At 47.6% G+C, this 18,128-nt stretch overlaps 1 protein-coding gene across 1 annotated transcript in view; it reads left to right on the top strand.

Moving 5' to 3' along the window:
- LOXL2 (lysyl oxidase like 2) overlaps positions 1–18,128 on the top strand; it is a 100,203-nt gene that overhangs the window by 22,929 nt on the left and 59,146 nt on the right. Inside the window, exons 2-3 of the mRNA XM_021942139.2 lie at positions 7,178–7,615; positions 15,634–15,809. Coding sequence (XP_021797831.1) covers positions 7,261–7,615; positions 15,634–15,809 — 531 coding nt within the window. The 5' untranslated portion in view covers positions 7,178–7,260. The remainder of the gene's footprint in view (positions 1–7,177; positions 7,616–15,633; positions 15,810–18,128) is intronic.

Here is an 18,128-nt window from a genome sequence, read left to right as displayed (position 1 = left end):
GAGGAAAGTTTGCAAACATGGTCATAGCCAGAGTTTTTGAGGTTTGGGGGAAACCTACATACTGCTGGCGGAGGTTTCAGCTGGCACAGTCTTTCTGGAAGGCAGTTCATATAGTTTTGCAAAAGTGTTGCTTTTGTACAAACCCTTGGGCCCAGCAATTTCACTCTTAGGAATTTATCCCAAGATTGTGCCAAGTTTCAACTACAACAACGTTTATAGCAGTAAAAAAAATTAGAAACTTGATTATTCTGTATCCATAAGATTGAGTACTATGTTATAAAAATCTTATGAAAGAATATTCCATAAGGCATAATGTTTGCAGTATGCTGTTCAGTGTGAAAAGCAGTTTACAAAGCAGTGGATAGAAAATGATTCCAATTTTTAAAAGGAAATGTGTACCAAAAAAAAAAAAAGACTGGAGAGGTTTATAACACAGTTTTGATCATGGTTACCCGCCCCCCAGTGGTATTACAAGTTATTTTCTTACTTTTATTTTATTTTATTTTATTTTTTTGAGACGGAGTCTCTCTCTGGAGTACAGTGTCACAATCTCAGCTCACTGCAACCTCCGCCTCCCAGGTTCAAGCAATTCTTCTGCCTCAGCCTCCCGAGTAGCTGGGATTACAGGCGCCCAGATAATTTTTGTATTTTCAGTAGAGACAGGGTTTCGCCATGTTTCCCAGGCTGGTCTTTAACCCCTGACCTCAAGTGATCCAACCGTCTTGGCCTCCCAAAGTGCTGGGATTACAGGTGTGAACCACCATGCCCAGCTCTTATTTTCTTCCTTTTACTTGTTTGCGTTTTGCATATTTTTTTCACCAGCTTGCGTAACTTTCACTATAAAGAACAACAACAAAAAAACCTTGAGTAATTTTTAAACGGAGAGGAAAGCAGCTGGGTTTAATGTGTTACAATCCCCCAGAGGAGGGAGTAGGCGAAGGCCCTACAAAAGAGGCAAAAAATTCAGGAGCGCCGTTCTGGAAAAGATTTAGGAGTTGAACACTAAAGCATTCCCACAGATTGGAGAATCCAGGAAAATGGGTAGAGCAGTTTACAAATATACAAATCCAGAGATTAACATGTCTTCGTTTTGCTGAGACGGAGTCTCACTCTGTCACCAGGCTGGAGTGCAGTGGCGTGATCTCTCCTCACCACAACCTCTGCCTCCCAGGTTCAAGCAATTCTCCTGCCTCAGCCTCCTGAGTAGCTGGGACTACAGGCGCGCACCACCACGCCCAGCTAATTTGTGTATTTTTAGTAGAGATGGAGTTTCACCATGTTGGCCAGGATGGTCTCGATCTCTTGACCTCGTGATCTGCCTGCCTTGGCCTCCCAAAGTGCTGGGATTACAGGTGTGAGCCACCACGCCCGGCCTAATATGTCTTTTAAAACGTTGCAAGACCACGTATTTTTTTCATTTCTGTCTGGGATAGGATTAGAGGATCTGGAAGTCTCTGAAGCCCTTGGGGGATGGGGTGGGAAGGTCAGGGGAGGGAGATAGACAGGCTGGGGGCAATAGAGCTTTGCGGTGGGGGACAGAACCCAGGTCAGCCTGCCACCACCTTCAGATCCTGGCTTGCACTTACCGTCAGCGCAACCTTAGGCAAGCTATCAAACTTCTCTGTGCCTCAGTTTCCTCCCAAGGGTAATAACGGTGCCTACCACATCAAGTGAATTAAAACACTAGAGCGTTGAGAACAGTGCCTGCACGTGGGGGTGCTTTATAATGTTAGCTGCTTGCCAAGCACTCTGTGTGACCTTTGGCAATTCATTGGCTTTCTGTCTTTAATTTCCACAAGATGAGGATACATTTAAAAATTAAAAAGCAACCCCAAAACCTAGCTAGGCATGGTGACGCATGCCTGTGGTTCCAGTTACACGGGAAGCTGAGTAGCTGAGTAGGAGGATCTCTTGGACTCAAGAGGTTGAGGCTGTGGTGAGCTTTGATCACACCACTGCACTCCAGCCTGGGTGACATAGCAAGACCGTGTCTCAAAAAAACAAAACAACAAAACAAAACAAAACAGACCGGGCGCAGTGGCTCAAGCCTGTAATCCCAGCACTTTGGGAGGCCAAGACGGGCGGATCACGAGATCAGGAGATCGAGACCATCCTGGCTAACACGGTGAAACTCCGTCTCTACTAAAAAATACAAAAAAAACTAGCCGGGAGGGAGGGAGCGCCAGAGTCCCACATGGGAGGTTGAGGCAGGAGGTCAGGTGAACCCCGAGTGCAGAGGCTGGCGGAGCCGAGATTGCTTACTGCACTCCAGCCTGGGTGATAGAGAAGATCGGCCTCAAAAAAAAAAAAAAAAAAAAGAAGAGGAAAAGCTTCCTGAATTCAAAGTTAGGCACCCCCTGGCTCAGGTAGTTCAGTCCATGAATCCATCATTGATGGCCTTGTAGGCTTAACCAGCTAGGCAGTCAGCGTCATGGAAAAGGAGACCTGTACTCCTAGCAGGGTCTAAGGTACAGTAGGAGCTCAATGAATTTTTGTTGAATGAATAAATCAATTTAGTACTGTGAGCTGGAAGGTGATGCATGATAACAGATTTCCTCATCCAACATTCTCAAATATTTGGGGATTTTCTACTTGTTCTTTTATTAATGGTTTATAGCTGAATTCTGCTGTAGTTAAACAACATATTCTGCATAATATCATTGTATCTTAATATCTTTTTTTTTTGAGACGGAGTCTCACTGTGTCTCCCAGGCTGGAGCAGCAGTGGCGCCGATCTCACCACTGCAGCTCCTCGGCCTCGGTTCACGCTTATTCTCCTCACCTAGCCTCCCAAGTGGTAGCTGGGACTACAGGCAATTCTCCCAGCTACCAAGAAGTTTTTTGTATTTTTAGTAGAGACGGGGTTTCACCATGTTAGCCAGGATAGTCTCGATCTCCTGACCTTGTGATCCACCCGCCTCGGCCTCCCAAAGTGCCGGGATTACAGGCTTGAGCCACCGCGCCCGGCCTTAATATCTTAATATGTTTGTATCATTGTATCTTCCATGTGTCCCTGGAGCATAGCTGCCTTCTGCAGTTGCTGAGTACAGTTTATAGAAACTTATGAATTAGGTTAAGTTTGTTAATTACGTCATTCACATCTTCAGCACCAGGATTTTTCTGTGTCTTTCTTCTATCGGTTACTGACAGAGATATGTAAAAATCTCCCACTATGATTATGAATTTGTCTATTTTTTCCTTTTAGTTCCATCAATATTTCTTTTATATATATTGAAGCTATGCATACACATTTAGAAGAGTTAGATTATCCTGGTGGATTGACTTTCATGATTGTAAACTGTCCCTTTTTGTCTCTGGTAATGTTTCTTAAGGTCAACTTTATCTGACTTTGTACCAGTTTGCCTCTGGTTAATGTATGCATGGTATATCTGTTTCCGTCCTTTTACATTACATTTCTCTTCTGAGAAATATAAAGCTGGATTGGGCTGGGTGTGGTGGCTCACACCTGTAATCCCAACATTTTGGGAGGCTGAGGCGGGCGGGTGGATCACTTGAGGTCAGGAGTTCGAGACCAGCCTGGCCAACATGGTGAAATCCCCGTCTCTACTCAAAATACAAAAATTAGCTAGGCGTGGTGGTGGGTGCCTGTAATCCCAGCTACTCAGGGGGCTAAGGCGGGAGAATTGCTTGAACCCAGGAGGCAGAGGTTGCAGTGAGCTGAGATGGCGCCACTGCACACTCCAGCCTGGGCAACAGAGCAAGACTCCGTCTCAAAAAAAAAAAAAAGAAAAAGAAAAATATAAAGCTAAATTGTTTTGTTATATTCATTCTGATGATCTTTGTCTTTTAATTGGAGTATTTATTTTATCTAATGTAATTACTGATATATTGGAGTTTAAATCCACCATCTAATATTTTTTCTATTTGTAAGAATTGTTTCATGTTACTTTTCTCTGTTTTATTGCTTCAATTTTGGATTAATCAAGTATTTTTTAATGCTACCACCTGCCCTTATTAACCTGTTAGTTCTACTTTTAGTAGTTCTTGCAATGATTCCTATAAAGATTACAGCATGCATCTATTAGACTTCCTAAAAATCTAATAGACAATAGTACTTTTACCACTTCCCCAGACAACACAAGAACCTCAAACCACTTGAGCTCCATTTAATGCCCTCCTGCCTTTCGTGCTATGGTTGCCATACATTTTAATCATACATATATTTTAAACCCCACACAGGATGTTTTTCCTGTTTTACACACTCGAACTTTACTGAGATTTACCTACATCGTTTCCCACTTCATACTCTTCATTCCTTCCTACGCCTCCATATTGACATCTGGGATGATTTTTCCTTTAGCCTAAAGAATTCCCTGTAGCATTTCCGTCTTGTGGATATTCTGGTGACAGACTCGCTCCTCTCTTGTTTATCTGGTATGTCCTTATTTTACCTTCATTCTCTTCACTGGGCACAGATTCTGGGCAGACATTTTTTTCTGCCCTTTGAAAATGTTGTGCTGTTAACGTCTCCTTATTTGTGTTGAGGGACCAGCTGTTAGTCTTTCTGCTGCTCTTTCTAAAGTAACAGCTTTTCTACCCTGACTGTATTTAAGATTTTTCTTTCTGTCTTGTCTTCTCTGCAGTTGGATTTCGATGTGCCCAGATGTGGTTTTCCTTGTAAACTACACTGTGTGGGCTTGATGAATTTTGTCATTCTGGAAAATTCTAGGCCATTATTTCTTCCATTATTTCCTCTGCACATCCTTTCTCTCCTCTCCTTTGGTATTCCATTTATGGGAATGGCAGACCTTCCTATGCCCTGGCTGCTAGAGTGCAGCTCTTCAGGAATGCATCTGAGAGCCTGGGGCTGTTTAACAGGTCCCTTTGTCCTTGGTAGGTTCTGAACTCCCAGTCTCCCCGGTCCCTGGAGGCTGCCTGCAGCTTTGCTTAGCTTCTCAGCCTGTTGATCACTGCCGTGGAATTGGCGAGTGTCTTCCGGGGAAACACAGAGGCAAATGTGAGCCTCACCTCAATGCCCTTCCCATCTCTCTGGATTCTTGTCGCCTTCAGTCCTTGCTGCCTCGGTAACTTTCTCATGTCTTCAAACATATGTTTTAGTATTTTACCTTCCTTTTCTAGTTGTTCTTGGCAGGAAGCTTTATCTACTAGAACATAGCCTGACACATCCAGAGGCAGATGCGTTGCTGAGCAGAAATGACAAAGAGATGGTTTCTGTCCCTTGGGCCTGAGGGTCCGGTGGCAGAGCCAGACATGACAACAGTGTAAAGCACAAGCAAACTGTGATGTCAAAGGGAAGCAGAAAGACATTCAATCTGATAGGAGGACCTGGGAAGGTCTCCGTGAAGAACAGGAAGGATTGCACCATGTGCCATTTGGAGGGGAGGGGACGGAGGCGCATTGTTCTAGGTGACAACAGCTGAAGCTGGTACAGGCTGATATGATGGGACGTGTGCCATGGGCAGGGCTGGGGTGAGGGAAGGGAGAAACCGTCATGGGAACTGAAGCAGGGGAGGTAGGCGCGTGCCACACATAAAGGCTTCTGTATCCAAGCTGAACCAGGACTTTTTATATGGGATGGCAGATTGGGAGTGACCCACTCTGGCTTTCCTTACACTAACTGTGCAACTCTGGTAAAATCTCTAATCCTCTCTGGTTCTTGATTTTGTTGTAAAATACGAATCCTGATAGTACCTGCCTCTTCTACTCCCCAAGGTTCTTGTGAGACATAGGTAAGCTTGAGGATGCAGATGTGCTTTGATGGGAATGGTGCATGGCCAGGACCCTGATTCCCTTCAGAGTCACACCACTAGCGTGTCAGGCTGTGCATTGGTCAGTTGGTCAGGAGCTATCACAGGAACCCTCCATCACTTTCTGGCCTTGTTTGTTAGTCGCAGGATGAGGATGGCTGGCTCTCTGGCAACATCAGAAAACTTTCCAAAATCCTCAGTTCTGACTGTCCCCCAAGCTCCAACATCTCCACCCCAGCATCTTCTTTGGGGCACTGGGTGCTGCTGGTCACCCAACAGACATGGAACTGCCTCTCTCCAAGGCAGATCGTCCCTCCATGGGCAGCTCTGGACAGCTCTGACTACAGGAAAGTTACCCAGAACTTCCTCGAAGGTATTGTGCCATGACCGGAAGAATATGATTAGCCTACTCCTCTGCATAGGGTTAAAATAAAATACCTTATGCCCCCACCTAAGTTTCCACCTGCTCATCCTGTTTTATGGCCCTGCGTCTTTCTCTGAGACACACGTGCGGTCCTTTTAAAATAGCCTCCTTTTTTCTCTGAATTACAAGGGGACCAAGATACACAAGGTCTTCTTGCTACGCGATTTCACTCGGGAATTCTCAGAGATAGGCTCTACCAGATACGATGACCATGACCTTCAGGATTTTAAAACTTGTTTAGCATTGCAGCCCTCAAAGCTGACGGGAACATTAGAATTCATCTAGCAAATGCTCCTGTAGTGTTTTGGGGTGCCATTCATTTAATGGAGGGTGGGTGTGTTGAATCTCCTGCCCTCGCCCCTTCAAACCCGCTCCTTCTCCACCGGCCCCCATGTTCCAGGAGGCCGGCCCATGCAGGCTCCCCCAATGGGCTCAGCTCCCTTGCCACTGGCTTTGAGTTGCAGGGGGCTGGGTTTGCCTAATAGGAGGCACCAGAAACATTCAAAGATGGGAGGAAAGGGAGTCAGGTATTTATTCTCCCTCCTGCATCCCCGCCGTTGCTGTGGGTTGGCTCTGAGACTCTCCAGTGAAGGCTCCTAAGAGACAGCTCCCTCTGCCACTCTCCAGTTCTCACCCCCCAGGCTCCCTTCAAGCCTAGGGTGGTCACAGCCCCCCTGAGTCGCCAGCCCTAGGGTGTGACACCAGCCTTTGTTAGTTCGGCAGAACTCTGCCTGCATGTCCATAGTCTTAAAAAACTCTCCGCAAATTAAGTTGGAGTGTGCTCTGTTCCCTGCCAGGAACTCTACTGGAAAAAGCATTCCAGAGAGTTGGGGAAGACGGTGGGTAAAGGAGGTGGGGCCTCCTAGCCCTGCGTGGTGAAAACGTCAGGTAGGAGTGGGGCTGGATTGGCGTCGAGAATGGACGAGCTTTCCATATTAAGCCAAGGGGTATGAAATCTCTTGTTCTCCTTGTAGGTCTCCGTAGCCCCACGTTCTCATCCTAACACATCTCTCCTGTCTTCCAGAAAGCTCCTGCTGCTTCCGTACCCCGCCTGTCCCTCCCAGCTGCTCAGGGCCCCTTCGTGGGATCATCAGCTCGAAGACAGGGATGGAGAGGCTTCCGTGCTCCCGCCTCTGCAGCTGCCTGGCTGTGCTGGCCCTCCTGTCCCCCCTGAGCCTGGCACAGTATGACAGCTGGCCCCACTACCCCGAGTACTTCCAGCAACCGGCTCCCGAGTATCACCAGCCCCAGGCCCCCGCCAATGTGGCCAAGATTCAGCTGCGCCTGGCCGGGCAGAAGAGGAAGCACAGCGAGGGTCGGGTGGAGGTGTACTACGACGGCCAGTGGGGTACCGTGTGTGATGACGACTTCTCCATCCACGCTGCCCACGTCGTCTGCCGGGAGCTGGGCTACGTGGAGGCCAAGTCCTGGACTGCCAGCTCCTCCTACGGCAAGGGGGAAGGTAAACATTCTGTGCTTTGGATCTGAGTGCTGTCACCTGGCAGGGCCCGGAGCTGCCTTCCCAGAGGTCAGCCTGGGAGAGGAGGCTGCACGCACTGAAAAGTGTAAACTCTTGGTGATGCCCATCTAGGGGCTGGCATCCTTCCGAGCACACGCAGGCTGCACCCTGCAGTAAGGCAGGGGTGGGGGACATTTGAGGAGGGACACAGTAAGTGACCAGCCATACCGATTTGCCCAGGACTTTCCTGACTTTAGCACAGAAAGTCTCACATCCTGGGAAAACCTCAGGAAAACCAGGACAGTTGGTGACCCCACGTATGGGGTGAAATCGGCCTGTGCTCCTCTCCACCCCATATTCCCTGCCTGGGGGCTGCGCCAGCCCAGGGGAAGTTGCACTTTACTCCAGATCATTCCCTGTTAGGAAAACCTCTTGCTCTTCCTCACAAAGGCTCCCATATGCTTGAGTTCCCTGATGCCTCCTGCTGTCCTGGCATATGGAGTTCATCGTTTTAACACTAACCTGCTATTGCAGGCTTGCTCACGATAGGCACAGAGATGCTTTGGGTTTTTTCACTGTTGGTTAGCCTATTCTTTCCTCCCTTGTGAGGTTCAAATTTATTAATTTTTTTTTTTTTTTTTGAGACGGAGTCTCGCTCTGTCCCCCAGGCTGGAGTGCAGTGGTGCGATCTTGGCTCACTGCAAGCTCCGCCTCCCGGGTTCACGCCAATTCTCCTGCCTCAGCCTCCTGAGTAGCTGGGACTACAGGCGCCCACCACCGCGCCCGGCTAACTTTTTTGTATTTTTAGTAGAGACAGGGTTTCACGTGGTCTCGATCTCCTGACCTTGTGATCCGCCCGCCTCGGCCTCCCAAAGTGCTAGGATTACAGGCATGAGCCACCGTGCCCGGCTAATTTATTTTTTAAAATTGTTTTAAGAGCTGGCCAGGCGCGGTGACTCATGCCTGTAATCCCAGCACTTTGGGAGGCCGAGGCAGGCTGATCACTTGAAGTCAGGAGTTCGAGACCAGCCTGGTCAACATGGGGAAACCTTGTCTCTACTGAAAATACAAAAATTAGCCGGGCATTGTGGCGAATGTCTGTAGTCCCAGCCACTCGGGAGGCTGAGGCACAAAAATCGCTTGAACCAGGGAGGCGGAGGCTGCAGTAAGCCGAGGTCGCACCACTGCACTCCGGCCTGGGTGACAGAGTGAAACTCCGTCTCAAAACAAACAAACAAAAAATCCCCAAAACCTTTGCTTTAAGAGCTTTGAGGCAGGACAGGTTTGAAGCCCTGAACCTAGAGCTCAGTCTGTACTGACCTCACACCACACTTTGTAGGAAGACACTTGTCCTCTCCAGCCTCATTTTCCCCATCTGGAAGTTGGGCTCTGTAAGAACTCCTGAAACCCTGACGGTGCATGTTCCCAAATAGGAAAGAGATGAGGGTGGAGGGCATTGTTTCTTTTTAAACATTTTTCCAGGAGCTAAGAGTTTCCCATCTGTGGGTCAGCCAGGCAAAGGAAGCTCCCACACCCGCCCCCCGGCTGAGCTGCAGCCCAGACCTCAGCACAAGTCTGGCTGCTGGACTAAAACAGGGCTGCCCACACTCTTCTCCTGGACTAAAGGGCTAATGCCATGCTGACTGCATAAGAATCGCCCAAGGGAGCTTAAAAGTACAGAATAGCACAGACCTCAACCCACCATAAATCTGGTTTAAAAGGTCTGGGCTAGAGCCCAGGACTCTTGTCTCTTTTGGAAACCTGTAAAGTGACAGGTTTGGGAGTCATTGAAATTGATAACTGTTATCCTCCCTTCCAACTTTCTGTTATTCTAGAAATTATAGGAGAAAGGAAGTCCCATCTCACACATCTCACCTCCATGCAATTGAAAATTTCCTGTTGGCGTAACTGGATCAGGAGACAGCATAGAGTCACATGTTCTCTGCAGCTCGCTCTGGGCTCCCTGGCAGCGATGAGAGCCATGGAAGTGAAGCTAGCAAATGCTGGGCTTTAGAACCCACTTCCTGTCTTCTTTAAACAAATGTCTGATACTTCCACATTCTGTTTATCTGACTGGCTGAGCGATCCAAGGGTAACCTCAGATTCATGTTTTCCATTCCAGGCTTTCCAACGCTCATTATTTTATAACAAATGCTTTCCAGTGACTGGGTATTTTTCCAGTGACAATTTTATTTCAACCTCAATTTAAAACTTACCTGTTGTCAGACAAGGGGGTTGTGGTTTTTCCCTATTAGGAGCAGGCATGGGGTAGTAGGAGACAGGTTTTTACCCAGGTGGGACTTTGCCATCCAAGCCTGGTGAAGAGTGAAAAGTTCAAGGAGTGGCGGGAGTATGAAAGGGAAGGATTAAACTCATGGTCCGTGAAGACTGTGCTGGGTAAGGAGGGTGGTAATACATGGAGAAGTTGTAGGATTGTGCATAGCTGCTGTGATCACTGGATTGCGGGTCTCTGTTCAGATGGAGACACAAGAAGTTTACTAAAAGATGAAGGGAGCTGTGTGTGGGTACAGAGCAGGAAGGGTGAAATGGATATTGAAGGGTGCAATATCTGGTAATGAGAGACCATGGGACAGCGGCTGGAGCAGGATGGAGGACAGTCCCTGAGAGAGGAGGTATATCAACAAAGAGACCAGGAGTACTGGAAAGGCCATCTTTGTGGACATGGCATCCATCAAGGGTTTTAAAAGGAATAATGTCAAAGAGAGGACAGGAAGAAACAGGTGCCTGGAAAAAAAAAAAACAAAAAAAAAAAACAAGCAAACCCTGTCTTGTGTTCAAGGCTTTATGGGTTAAGCTGCTTATGTGAAGTGGTGCTTGGTTTATGACAGGAGAGACCTTTTACATCTAAATGTATTTGAATTTCACCAGCATCAGTCCAGATCTTTATCACTGGGTACATGGTGGGCACTTAGTAAATATTAGCTAATTGATTCATTTTGATTTGGCAGAATAGGAAAAAGAGTTGGCGAAACAGTTCTTGATATAGTGAGTACAGAATGTGGCCAGCACCCAGGGCTTGCTCCGGTGGGGGTTAGGGGCTTCGTGTGCTGGTCACACTGTGGATAAGGCTGCCCCTCCAGGACCCCTCAAGCTCCTCGGAAGTTCAGGCTGGAGTAATGAAACCAGGGAGGGCACCAGGGACGTTCTGGGTTTTCTAGCCTGGCCTGTCCACAGATTGTTCTCCCAAAGCATCTCTGAGCTCAGGGAAACCGCAGGCCCTTCTAGGGAGTTCTGGAGGGAGCAGCTGTCCTGTTTCTCAATCCCTGGTCGAGGTTATAGCAGCTGAAGCTAAGGTGGTTGCTCTCCTTCACCTGTCTTCAGAATCAGGAGGCTAAGCCTATTCCCAGTCACATCCCTCGTTCTTTAGACCCAAGCAACGAAGCCAGCAATAACCACATTGTGACCCCACAGACTTTTTTCTTTGAGACAGCGTCCTGCTTTATCACCCCGGCTGGAGTGCAGTGGTGGGATCTAGGCTCAGTGTAACCTTCGCCTCCCGAGTTCAAGTGATCCCCCCATCTCAGCCCCCCGAGTAGCTGGGATTACAGGTGTGCGCCACTAGGCCCAGCTGATTTTTTAAATTGTATTTTTAGTAGAGACAGGGTTTTGCCATGTTGGCCAGGCTGATCTCAAACTCCTGGCCGCAAGCGATCTTCCCACCTTGGCCTCCCAAAGTGCTAGGATTACAGGCATGACCCACTGCACCCATTTGCAACCCCACAGATTCTAACTTGAATAGTTTCCATTGTCCTGGGCTCTGGCATTCCAGCTGAATTTCATTTATGATTTTTACTTTCCTAGTGATCTGTTAACTTGTATATATATGTGTGTGTGTGTATATATTTTTATATATATATTTATCTCTTCTTTCATCCGGCATTGGAAGGAAAGAGTAAGATAAAATTTGGCTTCTATTGAATGGCTTTCTTGTGTCCAAAGTTTGACTCTCATCTTGTGTCCCAAGGACACGGCTTTCCTGGCAGTTCTGAGGAGGCATCTACTGGATTGTACCTAGAACCACCCTGCTTTCCAGCAGGCAGACCCAGAAGCTGGTTGCGTTGGAATCAGAGTAGTTAATAAGCACAAAACCTATAGAAGAAAAAAAAAAGGGCCCTTTGCAGTGGCTCATGACTGTAATCCCAGCACTTTGGAAGGCTGGGGCAGGTGGATCACTTGAGGTCAGGATTTTGAGACCAGCCTGGCCAACATGGTGAAATCCCGTCTCTACCAAAAAAATACAAAAATTAGCTGGGCATGGTGGCATGTGCCTTTGGTCCCAGCTACTTGGGAGGCTGAGGTGGGAGAACTGCTTAAACCTGGGAGGCGGAGGTTGCAGTGAGCTATGATTGCACCACTGCACTCCAGCCTGAGCGACAGAGTGAGACACTGTCTCAAAAAAGAAAAAAAATTTTGTTATGAAATCAGGCCAAACGAGTATACCATGCATGGTGATGCTGTCTTGCACTAAGTACAAATTCACATTTTTACCATCTAAGTAGAAATTGACCAAGTATATGTGGAAGGGGTCCATGGAAGATTCATAAGAGAGCAGCTCTTTGGGGCAGGCTCCGTAGGGTCTCTGGTTTGCAGCTGTTCTCAGTTCCTTTGATGATGCACTGGTGGACTTCCAGGTCCTTAGCGAGGGGGGTTTCTCTCACTGCAGATGGAATAGGGTGACACTGCTTTTCACCATCTCTGTCACTTCAGCAGCTTTGCGACAGAACGTTCCGCTTAGAATGTGGAGGGTCTTTTCCGTTGCTAGTACTTAGCAAGACAAACATTTGGTTTGTTGTTGAGACAGCAATCGATTAGGGAGTGTATGTTTCAGTGGAGCTTGACTGCTTGGAAACCAGGCCAAATTGAGAAGCCAGTTGGAAAACCTCAGCCCAGATGTTTTCAATTAGCTCTTTGTTCTCCACAATGGATCCAAGGTGCTGTCATTTGGGCCCTGACCAGCAACCGTGAGAACAGACACGTTTCAGCAGGGCCTGGACATCAGAAGACTGGCCCCGGGGTCCTTCTTGACCTTGAAGACCCTCTGTTTCTCTCCTTGGTTTCCTAATCTCTCCAATGGGAATGTTTTTATTTGCTTTTCTCTTACATCATAGAAGCAGTAGAATGTATTGTTTTTCTGACGGACTGGAAGAAGGAAGGGGAAAGGGAGGTTGAAAGCGTACCAGGCACATACATTACCTCATTGAGTCTCCATGGCAACCTCTTTGCTCGGCATCATTAGTTTGGCTTTAGAAATGAGAAGCAGGTGTGGTGAGGCAGTTGCCCGCATCACACAGTGCCCCAGTGTGTGGCAGATAGAACTTGAACCCAGGTTTGTTTGACTATGTCTGCTGCTCCAGACTCCTAAAAGGAGCTGTGAGAAAAATGAGAGGTTTAGTTTTGTTTTCTTTCATTTTTTCAGCGGCACTTATAAAAATCATTATTTGAAAACCCTCTAGTACTTTATGATTTTTAAAAAAATTATGGCAAGATGCGCATCACATAAAATTTACCACCTTAACTTTTTGGGGTTTTTTTTTGGAGACAGGGTCTCACTGTCACCCAGGCTGGAGTGCAATGGCACAATCACAGCTCACTGCGGCCTCAACCTTCTGGGCTCAAGCAGTTCTCCCACCTCGGCCTCCTGAATAGCTAGGACTACAGGCACGTGCCACCATGCCCAGCTAAATGTTTTGATTTTTAGTAGAGACGAGGTCTCGCTGTGTTGCCCAGGCTGGTCTCGGACTCCTGAGCTTGAAGGATCCTCCCGCCTTGGCCTCCCGAAGTGTTGAGATTACAGGCGTGAACTGTGTCCAGCCCAGCCTTAAACATTTTTAAGTGTATAGTTCAGTAGTGTTAAGTATATTCACATTGTTGTGCAGCCATCATCACCGTCCATCTCCAGACTTTTCCATCTTGCAAAACTGAAACTCTGTACCGATTAAACAACCACACTCGTTTCTTTCTCATCCCGGGCCCTGGCAGCCACCACTCTACTTTCTGTTTCAATGAATTTGACTCTTCTAGATACTCCATATGATATTTGTCTTTTGGGACTGGCTTGTTTCACTTAGCATCATGTCTTTATGAATCATCCATATTGCAGCAGGTTTCAGAGTTTCCTCCCTTTTGAAGGCTGACTAATATTCCATTGTATGGATAGACCACATTTTGTTGATGGATACCTGGGTTGCTCCCACCTCTTGGCTATTGTGAATAATGCTGTTATGAACACAGGTGTGCAGATACCTCTTAGAGACCCTGTTTTCAATTCTTTTGCTGGATCATGTGGTAATTTTACTTTTAATTTTTTAAGGAAACACCATACTGTTTTCTATAGCACCTGTACCATTTTGCGTTCCCATTGACAGTGCACAAGGGTTCCAGTTTCCACACCCTTGCCAGCACTGTCATTTTCTGTTTTTGTTTTGTTTTGTTTTGTGTTTTTGGTTTTTTTGTTGTTGTTATTTCTTTGTTTTTTTGTTTTTTGAGACAGAGTCTTGGTCTGTTGCCAGACTGGAGTGCAGTGTTGTGATCTCAGCTCACTGCAACCTCTGTCTCCCAGGCTCAAGCCATTCCCCTGCCTCAGCCTTCTGAGTAGCTGGGATTATAGGCGTGTGCCACCACGCCTGGCTAATTTTTTGTATTTTAGTAGAGACAGGGTTTCACCATGTTGGCCAGGATGGTCTCAATCTCCTGACCTCGTGATCCACCCGCCTCGGCCTCCCAAAGTGCTGGGATTACAGGTGTGAGCCACTGCGCCCGGCCCATTTTCTGTTGTTTTGATAGTAGCCATCCTAGGGGTGTGAAGTAGTGCTTCACTGTGGTTCACCCTCTAGGACTTTGCATGCTGAATTCTCTACTTAGTGCAAGTGAGAAAAAAAACAGGAGGTAAGCGGAGTCCCATGGTGGCCTTCTGGAACATGATGAGGTGGTTCCATGGGCCAGTCTGGCTGGGCTGTCTCTGAGCCAGTGATGGGAAACATTGAGAAATAAGAGGAGCTGAATAGGAAGTCAAGGCCCAGGCTTCTGGGCTCAAGGGGTGATGGGATAATCATGCCACCTCATCCTCTAGGTATTGGAAGACCAAGGAGATACTACATGTGAAAATGCCTTAAAAACCTCAAACCAGGCCGGGCACAGTGGCTCATGCCTATAGTCCCAGCACTTTGGGAGGCCAAGGCAGGCAGATCACGAGATCAGGAGATCGAGACCATCCGGGCCAACATGGTGAAACCCCGTCTCCACTAAAATACAAAAAATAAGCTGGACATGGTGGCGCACACCTGTAGTCCCAGCTGCTTCGGAGGCTGAGGCAGAATCACTAGAACCCAGGAGGCAGAGGTTGCAGTGAACCGAGATCACCCCACTGCACTCCAGCCTGGAGACAGAGCCAGACTCTGTGTCAAACCACAACAAAAAACCCAAACCTTCAGTGGCAGGAGAGTTTAGTTCCTCCCTGAAGGGTCAGAGTTCAGCCTCTGCTACAGATAGAAGGTGAGACTGGCTTGTGCCATAATCAGTGCCACTAAAACATCATCATCATCACTATTTTTTAGTAACTATGGCCAGCAATGGACTAGGCACATGCTTCGTAGTATCTCTGATCTGCACACAGCTGTGCAGCTGAAGTGTCATTGTTAGTCCCACTTTACTGATAAGAAAAAGGGCCCTTGACCCTGGCTGAACGAGAGCTCAAACCCGGCTTGGTACCCAAAGCTCCGCTCTTTCCACTATCTCATGTGACTTCTGGGCTTACATCTAATTTCTATCCTAATCATGTTCAACCTACCACATCCCCAAATCACATCAGCTGCTTACTGTGGTGTGGGAATCCAGGTGGTCTTGAGCTATGTGCAGTATCCTAATATAATAAAAATTGATGGCCACACACAGCTGCCAAAATTAGAGAAAAATTCTCTTTCCATGTAAGACACTGGTGTCCCTCAAAGACTCAGACCTGCATTGACGCATCTCTTGGTTTCTCTCCTCTCTGCCTCCTTCAGGGCCCATCTGGTTGGACAATCTCCACTGTACTGGCAATGAGGCGACCCTTGCAGCATGCACCTCCAATGGCTGGGGCGTCACCGACTGCAAGCACACAGAGGACGTCGGTGTGGTGTGCAGCGACAAAAGGATTCCTGGGTTCAAATTTGACAATTCGTTGATCAACCAGATAGAGGCAAGTCATGTGCTTTTGATGTCTCCGTCATGCAAACATTTTTCCTCTTCCATGCGACTCGCTTTTTGTGTATTGATTTCAGGAAGTGTGTGTGAGCAGGAAGGAGGGTACCTAACCCAATGGGATTAGATGCAAGGGCAGTTTAGGGAAGGATTTGTGGAGAAGGGAATCCCATCCATGGGGAAAGGGCATTTCCAGGCACAAGGAACAGCATGGACAGAGGCACAGAGATGGGAAGGCTGATCTCAGGGAGAGTGCATCTGGGAGTAGAGTTAACTGAAGCTGGGAAGATGGGCATGAAACACCTCCTGTGCCATGTTCAGGAGCTTGCCCTTTGGGTAGGAAAATGTGTTAGTTATCAATTGCTGCATAACAAATTGCCCCCAGATTTTGCAGCTGAAAACAGTGAATCTTTATTATCTCACACGGTTTCTGAGAGTCAGGAATTGAGGAGCGGCTTAGCTTGTTGATTCTGCTCAGGGTCTCTCATGGAATTGCACGCAGGCTGTCAGTAGGGGCTGGAAGGTCCCCTCCCACACAGGCTGGTATGGTTGTTGGCAGGCTGTGGTTCCTTGCTAGCTGTAGACTGTAGCCCTCTGTTCCTCTCTATGTGGCCTCTTGGTAGGCTGCTTGAGTGGCCTCAGGACATGGTGGTCATCTTCCCTCACAGTGAGTGAGGCAAACGAGAGCGAGAGAAAGAGCACAGGATGGAAGTCATGTTTCATAACTTAATCTTGGAAAGTGATAGGCCATCATTTCACTGTATTCTATGGATCACACAGACTAACCCTGGTAGAGAGTGGGAGGGGATTACACAAACGTGAGACACCAGGTAGGGTTGCTAGGGCCATCTTGAAAGCTGGCTACCACTGGCCAATGTAGCTGAAGATTGGAATCACTTTTTTTAATTAATTAATCTTTTTTTTTTTTTGACATGTAGTCTTGCTCTGTCGCCCAGGCAGGAGTGCAGTGGGGTGATCTCGGCTCACTGCAAGCTCTGCCTCCCGGATTCACGCTATTCTCCTGCCTCAGCCTCCCAAGTAGCTAGGACTACAGGCGCCCGCCACCACACCGGGCTATTTTTTTGTATTTTTAGTAGAGATAGGGTTTCACCATGTTGGCCAGGATGGTCTCAATCTCTTGACCTCGTGATCCACCCACCTCGGCCTCCCAAAGTGCTGGGATTACAGGTGTGAGCCACCGCTCCCGGCCTGGAATCCCTTTAAAAATGCAGGTACTGGGCTGGGCACAGTGGCTTACGTCTGTAATCCCAGCACTTTGGGAGGCTGAGGCGGGCGGATCACGAGGTCAGGACATTAAGACCATCCTGGCTAACACGGTGAAACTCCGTCTCTACTAAACGTGCGCACACACACACACACAAATTAGCTGGGCATGGTGGCGGGCGCCTTTAGTCCCAGCTACTCAGGAGGCTGAAGCAGGAGAATGGCATGAACCCGGGAGGCGGAGCTTGCAGTGAGCCGAGATCACGCCACTGCACTCTGGCCTGGGCGACAGAGTGAGACTCCGTCTCAAACAAACAAACAAACAAAAAAATGGAGGTACTGGGGCCTCCCACTGACCTGCTGGCTCAAAATCTCCTGCTATGGGACCAGTTTATTTTTCTTTAAGCAGCCCCAGATGATTCTGATGTTGCCAGACTGATCATTTCAGCATTTGAAAATCTACATTTATGGCTAAATTTCAGGATTAGCTTTCCAGCAAATTCTTTACCGAAACAATTAAATTAACAAACATTTATTACATGACTCTTATTTGCAACATATGTGGGAATTAGGGCAGGAGGAGTTGGCAGCTAACACTCCTGTCCTCAAGGAACATGTCGGATGCCACCTCCAAGGAATTGTGGGATCTGCCCCAAATCCAGGTCAAGGAACCTTCGCTGTGCTTCAGCCTCCAACTGACCCCAGCACTAATGCAGAAGAAAGGTGACTTGAAATTGCCCTACTTGGGCTCCAGAGGAAGTTCTCCCAAGACTGTGGCCTTTACTGTCACGGCTCACAGTCCTTCTCTCTCCATATATTTTCCCAAGTGTGCTGGGAATTTGTCCAGCCCTGTAGTATAGCATGGAAAAGGATTTCCAGGCTTCTCTCAGCTGTGGAGGAGGCTGCTTCTGGTCGACACCTGTCAAATGCTGCTATTTTATTGAAGATAACTGGAGAGATTGTGATGGAGTTGATGTACTTTCTTCAGTCTTCCAGTCACTAATGACAGCTTTGCTTTCTTTACCATGAAGTTTATGATCTGACAGTTGGGCTCGTCCAACCCAGTTTCACAAAATTTTCCATCTCCATTCCT

This window comes from Papio anubis, chromosome 8 (assembly GCF_008728515.1).
Source record: "Papio anubis isolate 15944 chromosome 8, Panubis1.0, whole genome shotgun sequence".
NCBI lineage: Eukaryota > Metazoa > Chordata > Mammalia > Primates > Cercopithecidae > Papio > Papio anubis.
Note: the sequence above shows the minus strand (reverse complement) of the source record. Positions and strands in the feature narration are given on the sequence as shown.